Genomic DNA, 18,452 nt, shown 5'->3' on the forward strand with positions numbered 1-18,452 from the left:
AATAGAACAAATAACCCCCTTCATCCAGCATCACTAGAAACACTCATTAATGGCTAACATGTCTCTCATAATTATATAGAAAAAGAGTTCAAAAGATATTTAATGTTTAAAATATTTACCGAAAATTTAAGGGGGTAAGTGTCCAAAAAGTAAACTAAAAGGGTAAATTTGTTCGATTTTAAAACAATAATGGTTTAATTGTTCAATTTTAAAAACACGAGGGCTTAATTGTGCCCAAAAAAAGTAAAAGGACTGATCTGTACTTTTAAGAAAAAGTCGAGGGTTTTTTTTATACCTTCGGCCTTTTTTAAACAATTAAACTAACCTTAAAACTCTTTAGCATACGCCTAATTGACCAGTTGGCTTAAACCAAATTTTAACTTTTTATTTACCTGTTAATCTTAATCAGTTTGTTAATACTCAAACTCAAATTAACCTGAAATTTCCAAATTCATCTGCTCTGATCAATCATTTTCTGCCGGAGTAATTGTTGAATGGGAAAAAGAGAGCATGATTTTTGTCCATTTTTATTTCCGTCAGCCGCCTACGGCTCTCCGTCGTCTTTGTCGTCGTCAACATCATCACCGCCGTCTTCACCGCCGGAGCCATCTTATTCCGACACTCAGTCTTCATCTGATCACTATTATTGTTCTTCGCCTAGTATTACCTCTCCTTTCGTTCATCTGTCAACTACTCCTCCCTTGTCTCCGGCACCGGCAACTAGATCTCCGGCCGAAAAGATCGGAAATCTTAATCAGCAACACGCCGAACAGTGTTCTTCATCTAGTAGTAATGATTCCCTCTCTGAAGATATTATAGTTGATCAGTTTCTGCAGGTACACCTGATTTTTCTTTTTAACAATATGTCAAACCAGTTTAATAAATTTGAATTTATTTTAAGTTGAACTGAAATCTAGCTTGTTTTCTGTAATGATCGAATAATTTGTAAATGAGGTTGAGTTAAATTTACCATTAAGGTTAATGTTACGAAAATTAGATTTTACACTTTTTATCATTTTAATTGTTTAAAAATTACCAATTTTATTCACCAACTCCACTTTTTCTTTCAGATAAATAAACGATTGAAAATTGATGAGTTGGCAACCAGATAATGACATTGATACGTGGGTAATTTTCAACGGATTTTGCAACGGTATATCGATTTGAAAAAATTTGGTAGATGATGTATGAAATTGACGTTTGATGAGTTTTATACGACGTGATTAAAATGGCAAAACGTGTAAAATTGGTGAATTTTTATGACATTATCCCTAAATTTAAAATTGATACTGAGAAAATTGTAAGTCGAGATCAATTTGTATGAGTTCATTATATTTAGACTATGTTCGGTTCATGGAATAGAATAATATAAAATTAAATAATTATTTCTTTTTTCAGAGTAGTTTTGTCCTACAAAATTATAGAATAATAATTCTAAATGGTCACTATTAAAATTAACTAAAGTAAAGGATAATCATTTTTATATAATACGGAATAATTATTCCATTTCGCACCTATTTTATAAACCAAATATGGTCTAAATTAAAATAGCACATTTGCATATTTAAAATCTAAATTAGCAATTCTTATGCCTATTTTTCATTGAATCCAGTGAATGCTATACTTGGAGTTGGAGGTGGTTTACGTATTGCTGTGTTTTTTCAGGGGAAATGGATTCAGGATGACCATGAAACGTTGACGGAGACCGGCATTGCTCACGATTATCAGTTGGATTCTTTAGCTTTTAGTTTGGAGCCTATTCCTTTTCAAACTCTCCCACTTTTCAGCCCTCAAGATTCATCTTTGGATGCACAACTAGAACTTTTAAAGAGGTAATTTGGAAATTGTTTGCTATGTATGGTTACATTTTGGGTTAAAGTTCATAATTTGGAGTAATTCTTTTTGTTGGCTTTTTCTACAAATCAATACTGCTGTATCAACAAATTGTTAACTATATGTTACAGTAGCTTGCAAATGCAAGAGGCTCGGATACTGCAAATTCAAAAGGTTCGGCTACTGCAATTAGAAGCCAACCGGCGTCTGCACGAACAACCAGAGGTACATCAACAATTACTAGCTTCATTTTTGTAACTCTTTGTTGAGATTTTACTGTTCACTTTAGAATTTCAGATTCAGAAAAATCTATAGCTTTTGATGGTAGAACAAATTAGACACTTGAGAAAATGTTTGATGAACAACAATAGAGGACAAATAATATTAGTAATAAGACCTAATGTAAATAGAATTCAATTTTTACGAGTTGTTACAATTTTATTCAAACCTTTTAAATTTTATAATGATAGCCTAAATAATAGCCAATTTTGATTTTTTACCCTGATTAAATTCTGGATTTTGTTTAATTTTCTCTGTTTCCTCAGGTTGAAATGGATTTGGAAACAAGTTTTAGAAAGGAGTCGGCTTTCAAAAATTCACGAGCAGCTCTTTTTGATGATTTATGTGCTCCCAACAATGTGAAACAAAACGTCTTGTCGTCTAATGACTTTAGAGTCGATGAACTCTTGGATTTCTCTAATGAAGAAGATGAGGGAGACCTAGTTCTACAAGGACTTATTAGTGATTTCGGTGATTTCGGTGGAAAAGATGATTTTGAGTCTATTTCGGGGAGTGAACTATGCATTCCGGTATGCTTTTGTACTGTGTTGTTCTTGTTAATTAGTTAGTGTAGCACTTTGCTGTGTTCTGAAAGTTCGTCTGTTTTGTTGTTACACAGTTAGATGATTTAGCAAGTTTAGAATGGCTATCTCATTTCGTGGAGGATTCCAACTTGGGATATTCTGCTCCATTTCCTGCCGGAGCTTTTCACGGCGGCAGCGAACTGTTAACAGAGAACTGTTACAAGACTTCGTTTCCGGTGAAGGCTAGAAGCAAGCGTACACGGAAAAGAATTGATCTCTTTAAATTAAGTTTAACAAATATATATAAAAATGGGGCTTAATATGTAGTTTAACCCTTAAACTATACCATTTTGTTTCTTGTCCCGTATAAGCTCTTTTAATTTCCTATATAATTTTTTGACTTGTTATTTTATTTAATCGCTCAACCGTTCGTGAATAATATATTTGAGGATAATTTTTTTTGATTTTGTTTTACTTGCCCCTTAATTAAACTTTATTTTGACTTATAACACCTCTTTGACTATTTTGTTTTTCTCATTGTAAATTTAAACTACTATTTTTTGTCCATTTAAACTCTCACACAATGTATTAATTTTAGAATAAGTATAAATATGTCCTTCATATTTAAAATGAAGAGCGATGTTTTTTTTATATAATTTAAAAATTCACTTAAAGTTTAATTGTTTAAAAAATCACAAACTTAATTTAACGTGTTTTTCAATTTTAATATAAATTTGAAAGACTCGGAATTGATTTGAAAAGTTTGAAATTGCAAAATTTATTAGAATAAATAAGGAATACGCTTTTACATTTAACTTTGTTTTTTCTTTTTTGTGTATTGATGGAAACACGTTTTATATCAACCAAGGATGTGTCGAGTCCTAAGAGGTTTCGGCCAAACGAGCCTATCTCAAGACTCGCCCTGAAGTAAACGGGTGACATGTATCGGCAAAGAAGAATCTTCAAATATTCACCGGCCTAAAGGCGAGCCCATACAGACTTCGCCCAATGAAGATAACAACCGTCAAGTGGAGTCAATAATCCATCAATTAGCGTCATCCATAGGAAAAGCTTGAAACTTCAAGCGAAGGAGGTTTTTTGTGGAAAAAAACGATAAATGACTACCGAAGGAGTTAATATGAGAAACAAGCAACATCTGGACCCCAACATCATCACACCTCCTCCAACGCTCCCGGTAGGGGGAATGGATCAATTCTCACCGGAAACGCCACCGTTGAGACTTCAAATACTACCGATGATAATAAAATAGGGTTAAATGACCCTCTAAGCGCCACTTTGACATACCAAACTCATCACATTCGAGGAACGGCCCTCATCACCTTTCCGCCGCTAGGTGGAAACGGATAAATTACTCAGGCATGAGTTTTTCCTGAGATTCATCACAATATGATGACCAAAATGCTAGAAAAATTTCAGACTAATCTGGACAAAATAACAGAGGAAGTAACACAAGCGATAAAGACCCACATCGAAAGCATCAACTTACAACAAGAGGAATTCATGACCCCTAACTAGATGCAAGCGGAATTCAGGAACTAGAGAGAGGAACAACGAAAGAAACACGGAAGAGAGAGCCAATGCTAGGAGAAACACGGAAGGGAGAAACACATATGAGGATGGAGAAAATCTAGAAAATCATGAGAACCTTGCAAACACTGCCTGACAAAACAAGGAAAGAAACAGTCCGGGACTTGAGAAAGAAATGGCCCTAGGGCCGAAACAAGAGGAGAGAAAAACGGAGAGATCCGAAGCGAGCGATGACGAAGATAGAGACAACTCGAAAGGCGAAGAAGAGAATAAAAGGCGAAGCGAGTAGAGGGACGAAAAAGATGTCCCAATAAAAAGTAAAAGAACAGAGAAAGTACCTCAGAAAATCCTAGTCAAAGAAAAAAGGTTTAAATGCATAAAAAATCACCAACTTTCGCGTGTTTTTGGTATTTGACACGAAATTTTAAATTTTGCATATAAATACACGAACTTTCAATTTTTTGCATATATGACCAAGTTTCTGTTTTAGGTGAAAAACGGTGTCGTTTTAGGTATTAAACGTTGACGTTTTAGGTAAAAAACGATGTCGTTTTATGTCAAAAACGGTGCCCGTGTTATATGCAAAAAAATTGATAATTCGTGTATTTATATGCCAAAATTAAAAGTTCGTGTCAAATACCAAAAACACGCGAAAGTTGGTGATTTTTGGAGCAATTAAGCCAAGAAAAAATAACGAGAAAAAGATGAGAGAATCTTCTAAATACCCCCTAAGAAGCAAAATGGTTTACGTGGCGGATGAAGACTTAGAAGAAAAGATAGTGAAGACGTTGAGGAAAATAAAAGGAGTATTCCTATTAAACAGCACCACCTTTAACGTTTTTTGCGATTTAAGCCATTATTACAAATTGTCTCAATTGTTTGGCAGAAGATACAAAAAAGCCCTCGAGTTTTTCTTAAAAGTACAGATCAGCCCTTTTACTTTACCTGGGCACAATTAAGCCCCGTGTTTTAAAATTGAACAGTTAAACCCTTATTATTTTAAAATCGAACAAATAAACCCTTTTAATTTACTTTTGGGACACTTACCCCCTCAAAGTTTTGGTAAATATTTTAAATATTAAAATTATTTTTGAACTTTTTTCCTATATGATTATGAGAGACATGTCAGCCATTAACGAGTGTTTCAAATGATGTTGGATGAAAGGGGTTATTTGTTCTATTTGAAAATAAAGAGGGCTTAATTATACCTCAAAAAAGTAAAAGGGCTGATTTGTACTTTTGCGAAAACTACGAGGGTTTTTTGTACCTTTTGCCCAATTGTTAGCCCAAACTTTACAATCTTTTTAATTATTAGCCCAGTCCCATTTCCGGCATCTGAAATCCCACGTGGCTCGTCGGATTGCCTCGTCAGCGCCAGCGTGGTCTTCTTTATGCGACGTCGTTTTGGATTGTTCCTACCAAATAACACGAACTACCATTTTGTCTCAAATATTAGCACAACCTTTCAAATATTTTTAAATTTTAGCTTAAAATCTGTTTTCGGCTATTGGAATCCAATCATGTGCACATTTAAGAATAACTAGTATCGTTTCACGTGTTTCACACGTGGGTCGCAGTGTGACTCGTCAAATTATTAAATAATATTTAAAATAATAGATAATTAGGAATAGTTTATCTTATATAATACTTTGGATGATTAATTTAATAGTTTAACAATTTTAATTGATAATAAAATTTTATAATTATAGATAATTTAAATAAAAAAATCAAATAATAATTAAATATTAATTTATTGAAAGTAATTTACCTTATTTAGAATTTTATATGATTTACATATAATTAAAATAGTAATGTTAAAATATTTAAAATAGTTTATTTTAATTAGTACTCTAAACAATTATTTTAATATAGTAGTTTAATTTAATTAGTACTCTAAATTAGTAATTTATTTTAGTTAGTACTCTTTTTCTAACAATTATCTCAATAGTTTTTAATTAATAATAATATTTTATAAAGTGAAGAGGATAATAATATAAATGTGTCTGCCCCCCCCCCCCCCCCCCCCCGTGGTTTTATATATAGTACTAGCGTTTCGCCACGTGTTACACACGTGAGCGACACTTACATGACCCGTTATTTAAATTTTAAATTAATTAAAATATTAAATATAATACTTTATTTGTAAATAAATTATTATAATTATTTTTATTTAAATAGAAACTATACCACTTTTATGATATTAATAAGACCCATTATATATAATATTAATTTATTATTATCACATGCTACGCACATGAGCGACATTTATATTACTCGTTTTATGTATTAATGTTAATTAAGATATTTAAATGATCCGTTATTTAACTTTAAAATTAATCAAGATATCAAATATAATACTTTGTCTTTGAATAAATTATTTACATTTACATTTAAAATTAATTAAAATATCAAAATATAATATTTATTTCTAAATATTAATTGTTTGTATGAGAGCGACATTTATATAACCCGTTAAATATATTTATATCAATTAAACTAATTTGTTGCACTGATATGACCCATTATTAAAATGAAGTAGACGCTATTAACACAACTACTAACTTATTGCACTTATATGGTTTGCCAGTTGATAGCATACATAGCATTCAGTAGCTATGAGTAACAGTTGATAGCATACATAACATTCTGTAACAGTTGATAGTAACATAGCATACATAGCATTTAGAGTTTGTGAATTTATGGTTGTGATTTTAAAGTTGTAAATTTATGACTGTGACGTAGGGTTAGTTGTGATTCCAATAGGCGGAAACAAATTTTAGGCTAAAATTTAAAAATATTTGAAAGGTTGTGCTAATATTTGAGACAAAATGGTAGTTCATATTATTTTGTAGGAATAATCCAAAACGACGTCGCATAAAGAAGGCCAAGCTGGCGCTGACGAGGCAATCCGGCGAGCCACGTGGGATTTCAGATGCCGGAAATGGGACTTGGGCTAATAATTAAAAAGATTGGAAAGTTTGGGCTAACAATTGAGACAATTTATAGTAATGGCTTAAATCGCAAAAAACACTAAAGGTGATGCTATATAATAGGAATACCCCAAAATAAAATGGGAAGAAATAGAGATAGACGACCTGGAGCTGAAGGGAACACCTTTCTCGGTGAAAATAATAGAGGAAACCATTCCTCACAACTTAAAATGGCCGATTCTGTAGTGAGTATATATTGTGAAAATATTTGCATTTTTCATATAATAGTAGATCATTGATAACTTTATTTATTAATTTATGCCATTTTTAATAATTTTCATTGAATTAACTTAAATAATTTTATAACTGGTGTCCATATTTTAATTTTTATATATTAATTTTACTGTTACTTTATCTAATAAATTTAACAAAATTCAAAATAATTAACTATATGATGGTAACAAAATTCAGAATAAGTTGCAATTAAACTAAAATATCCTTCATGTAACTAGTAATGGACTATGTTTAATAGCATTCGCAAGCTTCTGCACCTCATCATCAAAAAGCTTAGCAGCAAATCCGTTGAAACTCCTTTTCTAATTGTGAATCAACAATTTTTTATGAAGCTGAAAATAGAGAAAGAAGAGAGCGGATTAGAAGAACATAAATGGACTTAAGAAGTTAAATTTTAAGACGGAGAGAGTACCTTTCCTTAATAACTTGAATTTTAAGACGAAGAGAGTATCTGCTGCTTCCTAAGTTTCTTTAAGCAAACCGGGTTGGTGAGCCAATGGTGAGTATTTCCCTTCAGCAAATTATACTAATTTTTTTTTTTTTTGACAATCGAATTATCTTTCATTAATAATAAAGAGCAGTTGCAGGTGTAAGAATTCAGAAAGGATATAACCGTTTCTAATGACCTGACATGAAATAAGATATAAATCTTAATTCGCAGATTGCCTTACAAAACAAAATCAAAGTTACATAACCACTCTAACACAATAAAATCAAATCCTTTTCTTTCGGTCCAGGTGGTATTTGTTAGTATCAATCAATAATATCTGTTAGTATCAATAATTAACCAAAAATGAACATATGCATTTACAATGGGGATATGATGCTTAATCTACATGGTCTAACAGGAGTATTTTATAAATAGAGATTCATATTATGATGCTTTCCTTCCTTACAAGTCAAATATAAAAAGTCAATTGGTAACCCCCATAAGGCATGAGTAACCGCTTAAAGGGTTTGTTATAGGCTTAATGCCTTGAAAAAATCCCGACCTTTCATCCCCTTTTCAATCCTATCATGACGTTGAAAATTGTTAATTTTATCATAATTTATATTTTTTTTCACTTTAATTATACCCTAAAATATAAAATTAACCTTTATTTATTTGATAAAAATTCAATTTTTTTTTAAAAAATGGTTAATTTAGAGAATTTTTGTCAAATAAAATTAGGATACAATTTAAATAAAAAAATGCAAAATAAGACAAAATTGACAGATTTGCAATGTCAGAATATGATTAAAAAGGGGATGAAAGGTCAGGATTTTTCTAAGACATTAAGCTTTTGTTATATTATGACTACGTGTAATTGACCCGTTGACTTAAAAGTTAAACCAGCTTTAGCTTTTCATTTTCCTGTTGATCTTAATCAGATTCAGTTTGCTAATTAATATTATTCAAACTCAAATTAAGCTGAAATTCCCAATTCATCCGATCCTCAATTTTGATCATTTTCTGCCTAAGGAATTCTTAAATGAGAAAAAGAGAGCGTGATTTTTGTCCATTTTTATTTCCCTCCGCCGTCTACGGCTCTCCGTCGTCTTCTCTGTCATCAACATCATCACCTCCCTCATCACCTCCGGCGCCATCTTATTCCGACGCTCAGTCTTCTTCTCATTATTACTGTTCTTCGCCTAGTATTACCTCTCCGTTCGTATATCCGTCAAGTACTCATCCATTGTCTCCGGAAACGGCTACTAACTCTCCGACCGACTTCGGAAATCTTAATCAGCAATACGCTGAAGATATTTTAGCTGATCAGTTTCCACCGGTACCCCTGAATTTTTTTTATCTTTTTACATTTGAATTTATTTTAAGTTGAACTGGAATTTATCTTGTTTACTTTTATTGTCAAATAATTTATGAATAAGGTTGAATTAAATCTGAATTTTATACTTGATAGTGAGCAAATTACAAGTCGAGATCAATTAAGGTTTGAGTCCCTATGAAGTTCATTGTTTTTAAAATCTAACTAGATTTGAACTTAATTGTTAGGTTATTTGCATCTTATATCATAATTTTCACTTTTGTACTGGTTTAATTTTATTCTTTTTATTTAATAATTAGGAGATGAGGAGTGTTTGTGGGAGGATTAAAATTCACGTTCTAGCAGAATTGTTGCATAACGATTATACTTGCACATTCCAATTTTTAAATTTTGTCATTGTGTAACACATTTTCGTGTTTTGATATCGCTCTATACAAAATGGCCTCGTTTTTTTCTACATTCCGTAGCTTAATATGGTGAAAAATAACTTTAGAGTGCACAATATAAAAGAGCGAGAGGTTGAAATGTGTGATATAATGTTTTAAAAATTGCTACAAGAGTAAAACGTTGATATTCAATATGCAAATAATCCAAACTTTTACTGTCGAACTTTGTGCATAATCATTAAAATCCATAGTCAAGTTTAAAGATTTAAGTGTTTGGTTTGGGTTCACTTTCTTACTTTCTGATTGATCATGGGTTCCGCTTAGTTCTTATTTTTTCGACTTTGATCATAAAATGTTAATGCAGACCGGAATTTCTCAAATTCCTCGACCTCAAGACTCAACATTACTGCTTTTTCCTAATGAACCACAACCTTTCAGCAGGTAATTTGGAAATATGCTGATCTTGTTTGTTATCAGCTATTTATGGTTACATTTTAGGATCTCAAGAGTCGATTTTACAATTCTTTTTGCTGGAATACATCTCTATGAGCCTCCACATTAGTCATAATTTACACTCTCTTAATCTAGGTCAAGTAACTTCGAAAATGTACACTCAAATGTGGACTTATTTGATCCGAGACGTAAATTTGGAAGTTTAATTGACCCAAGTGACTTATCTGACTCTGAAAAAACAAATTTTAAATTTAGTTGACCAAAAAAGTTAAAATAAACTTATTTGATCTCGATACAGTGGTTTGAAGGTCGCGTGTAACCCTTTGTTTAATTGTTAAACTATATGTTACAGTGGCCTACAAATAAACGAGGCTCTACAACTGCAATTAGAAGTCCAGCGGCGTCTGCACGAACAACTAGAGGTACGCTAACCATTACTTTCGCCATTCTTGTAACTCTTTATTGAAATTTTATTATTTACTTTGGAATTTAGGTTCAAAAACAACTACAGTTACGGATCGAAGAACAAGGCAGACGACTTGAGGAAATAATTAACGAACAACAACAGAGGGCAAACAAATGAGTTCGGTGTCCAAGATGGAGAGATTTCAATTGTAGATGGATCTAATGGTAATTTTAGATAATGTTAGTAGTTGTAAACTATTTCTTTTTTTTTTCTTTCAAAAAATTCATTTTTCTTGTTTGTTTTAATGGATTAAAATTTATCGATGAAACACATATCAAATTTTATTTATGTCAAAAATTGAAGATAAATTAAAGACCTTTTAACAAATTTGAAATTGTTTACGGGCTATTTTAGTTCTTTTATTTTTTGAATAGATATTTTATTGTTTGTTTTTTTTTTTTGAAAAATGGTCAAATATACTTTCTATGTTTAGCCTAAGGATCAAGTTGGCCCTTATGTTTGGAAAGGTGATAACACATACGTTTTTAAAAAGCTCAAATAAACCCCTCTTTCTAACACCGCTTGAAAATCCGTCAATTCTTACTTAGGTGGAATGTTACGTGGCTTTTTGAATATGAGGTGGTTCAAATATGCCCTTAATGTTTGACATACGGTTCAGGTGTTCACTTTATGTATGAAAAAGTTCAAATACGCTTTTCATTAATGAAAAAGGTTCAAATATACTCTTCATGTACGAAAATTTTAAATAGACTTTTTATGTATGATTAAATTCAAATATCACCACTAAGGGTGAGCAAAATTATCGACCAACCAAATTAACCGGCCTAACTAATGACTATCGGTTGGTAAAATTATAAGTTTGGGTTTAGTCGGTTCAGTTTTGATAAACAAATGTATTCGGTTTATTTGAATGATCTAAATTAATCGAATAAGTCAATTTTTTTTAAAGTTTCTTGTATTTCTATCTGTTTTAACCACAACAGCCAAATTATTGCTCTTTTCGGTCGGTTTGATTTTGATTTTTTTTCTTTTTTTATTCGGTCGATTCAGTTTTGATGAGAATTTTTTATTTGTTTGGTCTTGAACTTATATTGTTATTTGTGCATAAAATGGCCTATTAAAACCTTAAAAAATTTGTCTCGTGTCAATGCACATTATAACCACTTGATATTTGTAATTGAGTAGATTCTACGAAAAATACAATCACTTTCGATATCGAACTGATTTTAATATTTTTAAGTTTAAAACTTAATTCAGATTCGACAAAATATCATTTAGAAGTTTGAACTTAAACTCGATAAAATATTTGAAACTCGAGCTTGATTCGACTTAATTATCTGTATAAATATTTAAAAATTATTTTTCATGAAAAAAATAAAGATATTATTGTGTTTATATATATAATAATAATAAAAAAAATTTACGAAAGTTCGACTAGACTCGTAAGCTTATATAGCGGAGTATTTTGATGCTCAAATTTAAATTAGACCTTTTTAAATATGAAAGAGAAATAGAAACCTTTTTTTATATGTGAAGCTGTTTCATATTCCAGAGCATATTTAAACCATTTCAAGTTCAATAAGTCAGGTCAGGTTCCACTTTATCCCCTAGGTTTACTTGGCCCAAGTCCGTTCAAAAAAAAATGTACGTATTGAACCCTCTCGTTTGATTCGGTTTTAAATCCTAATGAACTTTCTTTTTATGGAGGTACTTAATATTATAAAAAAAATTACATCGAACCCTCCGAACGTGTCCATGAATGACTAGTCAACTTATTGCTGATGTATTAGGTTAGATGATTTATATTTGTCGGTCATTAACGAACATGTGGCATTTTAAGTTCGGAAGGTAAAACTTGAACTTTTTATAACATTAAGTATCTATATCAAAAATAAAATTTATTAGAATTTAAATTCAAACCGAATTAAATTTGAGGGTCCAATATATATATATATGGGCATTTAAGCCTAAAGAAACACTAAATTCTAAGTCATTGTTTATTCTTGTAACGTGTCTCACTCCACCCACCTCAATGGCATTTCCTAGAAATTCTTGCATGATATATTAAAGAAAAAAACAAGTTTATTTATGCGTGATTGCACTCACTCGTCTTTGATGATTATTAATAAAAGGCAAAAATACTTAAAAATTCCCCACTTTTGACTTTATCTTCAATTGCACCACCACGTAGGAGAATTTTCAATTACACCTTATTTAGGATTTTCAATTTTCGTCTGTACCCCAATTGATTAAAATGACCTCTTTTTATTTAGAAAAAAGTTTAAATTAATCCTTCATATACTAATTTATTTGTTTTTTTCAAATGGAAAAAATAATGATACAATTCCTCTATTTAATTGGTTTTATTAATTTTATTATTAAATTAATTAAATTATCAATTTTTTTTATTTTGGGTACAGATGAAAACTGAAAACTCTAAATAGGGTGCAATTGAGAATTCTCGTAGGTGGTGGTGGAATTGAAAAAAAGTTTAAAGGTGGAGGAATTTTGAGCATTTTTGCCTTAATAAAATTGGAGAGTTTCAATATTTAGTTAAAATAATAATTAAACTGTTGATCTTAACCAGTTTGCTAATATTCAAACTCAAATTAACCTGAAATTCTCTATTCAGTTTGATCATATTCTGCCTAAGAAATTCTTAAATGGGAAAAAAGGAGCGTGATTTTTGTCCATTTTTATTTTCCTCAGCCGTCTACGGCTCTGCGTACTCTCCGCCGTCGTCGATACCATCGCCTCCGTCATCGTCGCCATATTATTCCTCCACTAAGTCTTCTTCTCACCATTACTGTTCCTCACCTAGTATTACCTCCCCGTTCGTATATCCGGCAAGTACTCATCCATTGTCTCCGGCAACGGCTACTAGCTCTCCGGCTGACTTCGGAAATCTTAGTCAGCAATACGCTGAACAGCGTTCTTCAGCTAATTGTAATGAAGAAATTATAGTTGATGGAGTGTTCGGAGCCAATATGATCAAGTTTCACCAGGTACCGCATCTGAATTTTTGTCAATTTGCTGGTCAGAGCTTATACGAATATGTTTTACTTTTAATTGTCTAAAACTGTCAAAACCCTTGCATTTAAGATCAGACTAAAGTTTGAATTAAAACGTAGCTTAATTACTAAAAAAACCCACCTTTTAGCCCCTTTCCAAATGCACCCTGACGTTGCCATTTTGTCAATTGCACCCTAATTCGCATCTTTGGTTTTCAATTCCACCCTCAAGTACTAAATTGATCTCTTTTTCATTTGAAAAAAGTTAAAATAAGTGATCAATTTTTAACTTTTTATATGGAAAAGAGTTCAAATGAGTACTTTATAAGGGGTTTTATGAATTTTTCCCGAGTAAAAAAAGTCCAATTTAATTTTAAGGGTGGAATTGAAATCCAAAGGTGCGAATTAGAGTGCCACTGACAAAATTGCAACGTCATGGTGCAACTGAAAAATGGTTAAAAGGTGAGGGTTTTTTTTGGTGATTAAGCCTTAAAACTTATACGCAGTGGCTTAAAAAAACCGGATCGGACTGGTCGATTGAGCCAATTAAACAGGTAACTGGCCAGTGATTCAGTCCAAAAACTCTAAAAGAACCGGATTTACAGTTGAACAGAGTTGGATTGGATTAGACCGGAAAGATCCGGATTGAACCGGTGATCAAATCCGTGGTTGAATCAGTGAATCGGCAACAAGAGTTTGCGACGAAAAGATTCACCCCTAAATACTTATGTTTTAAAATAAATTCCGTTGAACCAGTTGAACTGGCCATTGAACTCGTTGAATCAGAAACCGGTGGTCTTACCAGTTTAGCCAACAGTTCGATTTTTAAAAACCTGCTTATAAGGTCCAACTTGGTTCATATCATTAAAATTTAGAGGAGCCATGTCTTAATTCCTAGAGCCAAGTATATATATATATATATATATATATATATATATATATATATATATATATATATATATATATATATATCTATTCATATATTTAAATCAAACTAAATTTGAATTAAACTTTTAGGTCCAACATGGTTCAAATCATTAAAATTTAAAGGAGTGAAGTCAAGATATTTAAGTACTTGGTTTGGGTTCCTTTCTTACTTCCTGGTTGATCATGAGTTCAGCTTAGCTCTTATTTGTCTACTTGAAATATCTTTCTTGTTATTCAGGCCATGGACAAACATATATGGAGCGTATGGTGCAAAATATGTATACTGATTTAGAATCTATCTTGCAGTTTAAGAGAGGGCTAGAGGAAGCTAGTAAATTCATTCCTAGAGCCAATCAACTAGTTATTGATTTAGAGAGCAACTCGTTTGCCAATGAGCCGAAGGAAGAGACTCCATTGTTCGCAGTGAAGGAGGAGAAAGTTGAGAAGCCGATATTCTCACCCGATGAGGGGCCAATGGACTGGGAAAAGAACAATCAAGGTGATTCAGATTCAGAACAAGGGAGTAGTAACAAGAAGCCAGCAATATATGGGGACGAAAGGGATGAAATGCCAGAGTTATTCGATAAGGTATTGCTTTGGCCTGGTTTGAAGAGCACTACAGAATGGTGTTATGGAACTCGAATGAGGCAGGATAGCACCCCACAGTCAAATGACCAATCAAATGTATCAGCCGGTGGAAAGGCTCGTGCTATAAAACCGGTGAGAAAGAAGGAAATAATAGATTTGGGAAGCCTTCTGATTCTTTGTGCACAAGCTGTCTCCAGGAATGACTTCAGGACAGCTAATGAGCTTCTGGAGCAGATTAGGCAACACTCGTCCCCTACAGGTAATGGGTCTCAGAGACTAGCGCACTACTTTGCCACTGGTCTCGAGGCACGTTTGGTGGGCAGTAGCGCTGGATTGCCGAACCTTTATATGAATCTTGCTTCAAAGAGAACGACTGTTGCTGATAAACTGAATGCTTATAAAACTCATCACAGTTGCTGCCCTTTTGAGAAGCTCTCAATTTTTTTTGCAGCTAAAATGATTTTTCATGCAGCTGAAAAGTCAAAAACTCTTCACATTATTGATTTTGGCATTCTTTATGGTTTTCAGTGGCCAATTCTTATCCAGCATCTCTCCATGCGTGAAGGAGGACCTCCTAAGGTACGCATTACCGGGATAGAGCTACCCGAGCGTGGTTTCCGGCCAATGGAAAGAATTGAGGATTCGGGACGTCGATTAGCAAGCTATTGTGAACGCTTTCATGTTCCATTTGACTACAATCCTATTGCTGCTCAGAACTGGGAAAGCATACAGATTGAGGATCTTAAGATTAGAACCGACGAGGTGCTTGCTGTGAATTGTATGGGTAGGTTTAAGAACCTACTTGATGAGACAGTTGAATTGGACTGCCCAAGGAATGCGGTTCTTGATTTGATTCGGAAGATAAAACCCAATATCTTTGTTCATTCTATCATTAACGGATCCTATAATGCTCCGTTCTTCTTTACGAGGTTTAGGGATGCGCTTTTCCACTTCTCATCAATGTTTGATATGTTTGATTCTACTTTACCTCGTGAAGATGAAGGAAGAATGATCTTAGAAAATGAGATGTATGGGCGAGAGGCCATTAATGTCGTGGCGTATGAAGGCGTGGAAAGGGTTGAGAGGCCAGAAACATATAAGCAGTGGCAGGTCCGCAATACCAGGGCCGGGTTTAAGCAGCTTCCACTAGACCAGGAGACCATGGAAAAATTAAGGGGGAAGTTGAAAAGCTACAATAAAGATTTTGTTCTTGACGAAGACAACAATTGGATGTTGCAGGGATGGAAGGGTCGAATTATATACGCTTCCTCGTGTTGGGTGCCTGCATAGGCGTCCCGGAGGGCATCTCGTAAATTGGAACATAGACTACTTTCCCATGGATAACCACAAATTGAACAAAAGGTATCAATTGCTTTCAAGTTTCAATGTACTTTTCTCATTTTTGTCATTGGATCAAATTGGTATGCATATGTGTAAACACATAACTTATCCAGTATGGAAATGAAAGACTCTTAAACCGAAAAATACCAAAACAGAAAAGGAATGAAACAATATCATTTGCAAGAATCTTTGTTATATACATTGTTTTGGAGTTTCATAAACAAAGACGGAAATGAAATCCGATACAGTATTAAATGCTTCTCAGCGGCACATCTGATGGAGGATTGAGGATTTGATGGTTGCAACGCTACTCGTCATTGTACGAAGTTCCATAATACTGACGCCAAGGATATAAATTTTCTTTCGGAGCTTAGCAGTAGTGAGTTTCGGAACAAGCTAGAACCCTGTATGTACAGGGCCTGTAATGTAAACTAATAATAATAATGTTAGGTATTTTGCTTTGGTTAGGAAATGTTGTAATCAAATTATGGGATTTGTTTCCTGATGATTAGTTGATTTTGTATGTAAATGCTTCTGAATTTGAATGTTATGTTTTTGTCTGATGTATCAAAATTTTATTCATGAATAGAAATGTGTTTGTTGATTCACTCATAAATTAAAAGTTTGTGTGTTATATATGTTGCCATCTATTGAATTGCTATCTCATGTTCCTTGGTGATGTTCAGGTTTTAGTGCTGAGCTTACTATTATTCTTTTTCTTGACGTTACTTTAACTCCATTTCTGTCAAAATTTAATGACTAGCACCAATTTGGAATCCTATTTGAACTGAATTTTCTTTTAGTGGTGCGTATGTAAGTCCAGCATCACATCACTTATTATGACTAGGGGTGTGCACGGTTCGGGGGAATCGGGGATTACTAAATATCCGGAACCGTACCAAAAGACGGAGATCTCTAAAATGAAGTCTCCGGAACCATACTAAATCGGTTCAGTTCGGTTCGGAATTTCATTTTTCGGTACGGTTCGGTACAGATATCACTAGAACCACGGATTTTTTTTCATCTATATCATGATCTTAAGCATTTTTATCATATTATTTTACTTCGTCAAACTAATTTTTTTAGTTTTGTACCTGGAAATTTATTCCACTGTTATTAATTTTATTAAATATCACAAATAATATTTTTAAAAAATAAATAATAAAATAAAAAATTTGAAAAAATAATAGTCATTATACAAAGTCATGTCCTTCTATATTTTTTCTTATTTCAAATGCCCACATTGAGTGAAAAGGATATACAATATTTTTGTTAAAATACAATCCTGACGAGCAAATGACTCGTATTAAGTAAAAGAGTGCCTTTAAAATAAAAACGCCTTTGTGCAAACCAATAAATTTCTTAATTAATAGTATAAGAAGTTACACATGAAATAAAATGAAAATAAGTGACTTACTGTTGACTCTCTCATATTTAATATTTGATAAATTAATATTATATATTTTTAATTGGAATAAACAAGTAACATATATATATATATATATATATATATATATATATGTATGTATATATATTTCATTTATATGTAAATGAATAATTTATATGTATGTAGATAAAATATTTTTAGTATATATTTTTTATAATCATAAATTAATTTTCAAAATTTAGTAATAATATTGTAATATGAATGTGATAAATTAAATATATATGTATATATAATATTGGTTCTTCGGTTATAGTTTCGGTTCTTCGGTTCGGGACGGTTTGCTATGGAGATTTACCTAAACTCCAGAACTATACCAATTAAATTTTCGGTTCGGTTCGGTTTGGAAAAAATCAATGGTCAATAGATATTTTTCGGTTCTGGATATTTACGATTTTCGGTTTGGGTTCGGGGATCTCCAAGACCCGTGCACACCCCTAATTATGACTCAAAATATATGTATACATGTTAGCATCACATCACTTATCATAAATAAAAAAACTAAAAGATAAACTTAAATGGCTTATTCCCTTAAAAATCCCTCACCTTTTATCCCCAATTCGTTTGCACACTCACATTGTAAAACCACCAAATATACCCAAATTACAACCTTTCACTTTCAATTGCACCCTCAAGTATTAAATTGATCTCTTTTCACTTGAAAAAAATAGCTTTATTTTTGTTTTAAATAAAATATTAAG

General features: G+C 32.4%; 2 protein-coding genes across 5 annotated transcripts; both read left to right on the forward strand.

The window, feature by feature from the left end:
• Nucleotides 1-347: 347 nt before the first annotated feature.
• Nucleotides 348-3,075, forward strand: LOC126686180 (uncharacterized). Of its 2 annotated transcripts, none has more exons than XM_050380226.2 (5): nt 348-836; nt 1,666-1,832; nt 1,968-2,058; nt 2,379-2,642; nt 2,732-3,075. In XM_050380226.2, the coding sequence occupies exons 1-5, from the start codon at nt 495-497 to the stop codon at nt 2,954-2,956; spliced, it is 1,089 nt and encodes a 362-aa protein (XP_050236183.1). In that variant the 5' UTR covers nt 348-494; the 3' UTR covers nt 2,957-3,075. The 2 variants fall into 2 exon arrangements, with proteins under 2 accessions (XP_050236183.1, XP_050236182.1); XM_050380225.2 differs by having other exon boundaries at nt 1,965-2,058; nt 2,732-3,073.
• A 5,641-nt stretch (nt 3,076-8,716) lies between these two features.
• On the forward strand, nt 8,717-16,915 carry LOC126686175 (scarecrow-like protein 14). Of its 3 annotated transcripts, XM_050380213.2 has the most exons (6): nt 8,719-9,177; nt 9,925-10,001; nt 10,366-10,435; nt 10,507-10,643; nt 13,073-13,445; nt 14,685-16,915. In XM_050380213.2, exons 5-6 carry the CDS (start codon nt 13,104-13,106, stop codon nt 16,254-16,256), a joined length of 1,914 nt encoding a protein of 637 aa, XP_050236170.1. In that variant the 5' UTR covers nt 8,719-9,177; nt 9,925-10,001; nt 10,366-10,435; nt 10,507-10,643; nt 13,073-13,103; the 3' UTR covers nt 16,257-16,915. The 3 variants fall into 3 exon arrangements, with proteins under 3 accessions (XP_055962171.1, XP_050236170.1, XP_050236171.1); XM_056106196.1 differs by lacking the exon at nt 9,925-10,001 and having other exon boundaries at nt 8,717-9,177; XM_050380214.2 differs by lacking the exon at nt 13,073-13,445 and having other exon boundaries at nt 8,720-9,177.
• Nucleotides 16,916-18,452: the final 1,537 nt, after the last annotated feature.

The sequence above is a fragment of the Mercurialis annua genome, linkage group LG6 (assembly GCF_937616625.2).
Source record: "Mercurialis annua linkage group LG6, ddMerAnnu1.2, whole genome shotgun sequence".
NCBI lineage: Eukaryota > Viridiplantae > Streptophyta > Magnoliopsida > Malpighiales > Euphorbiaceae > Mercurialis > Mercurialis annua.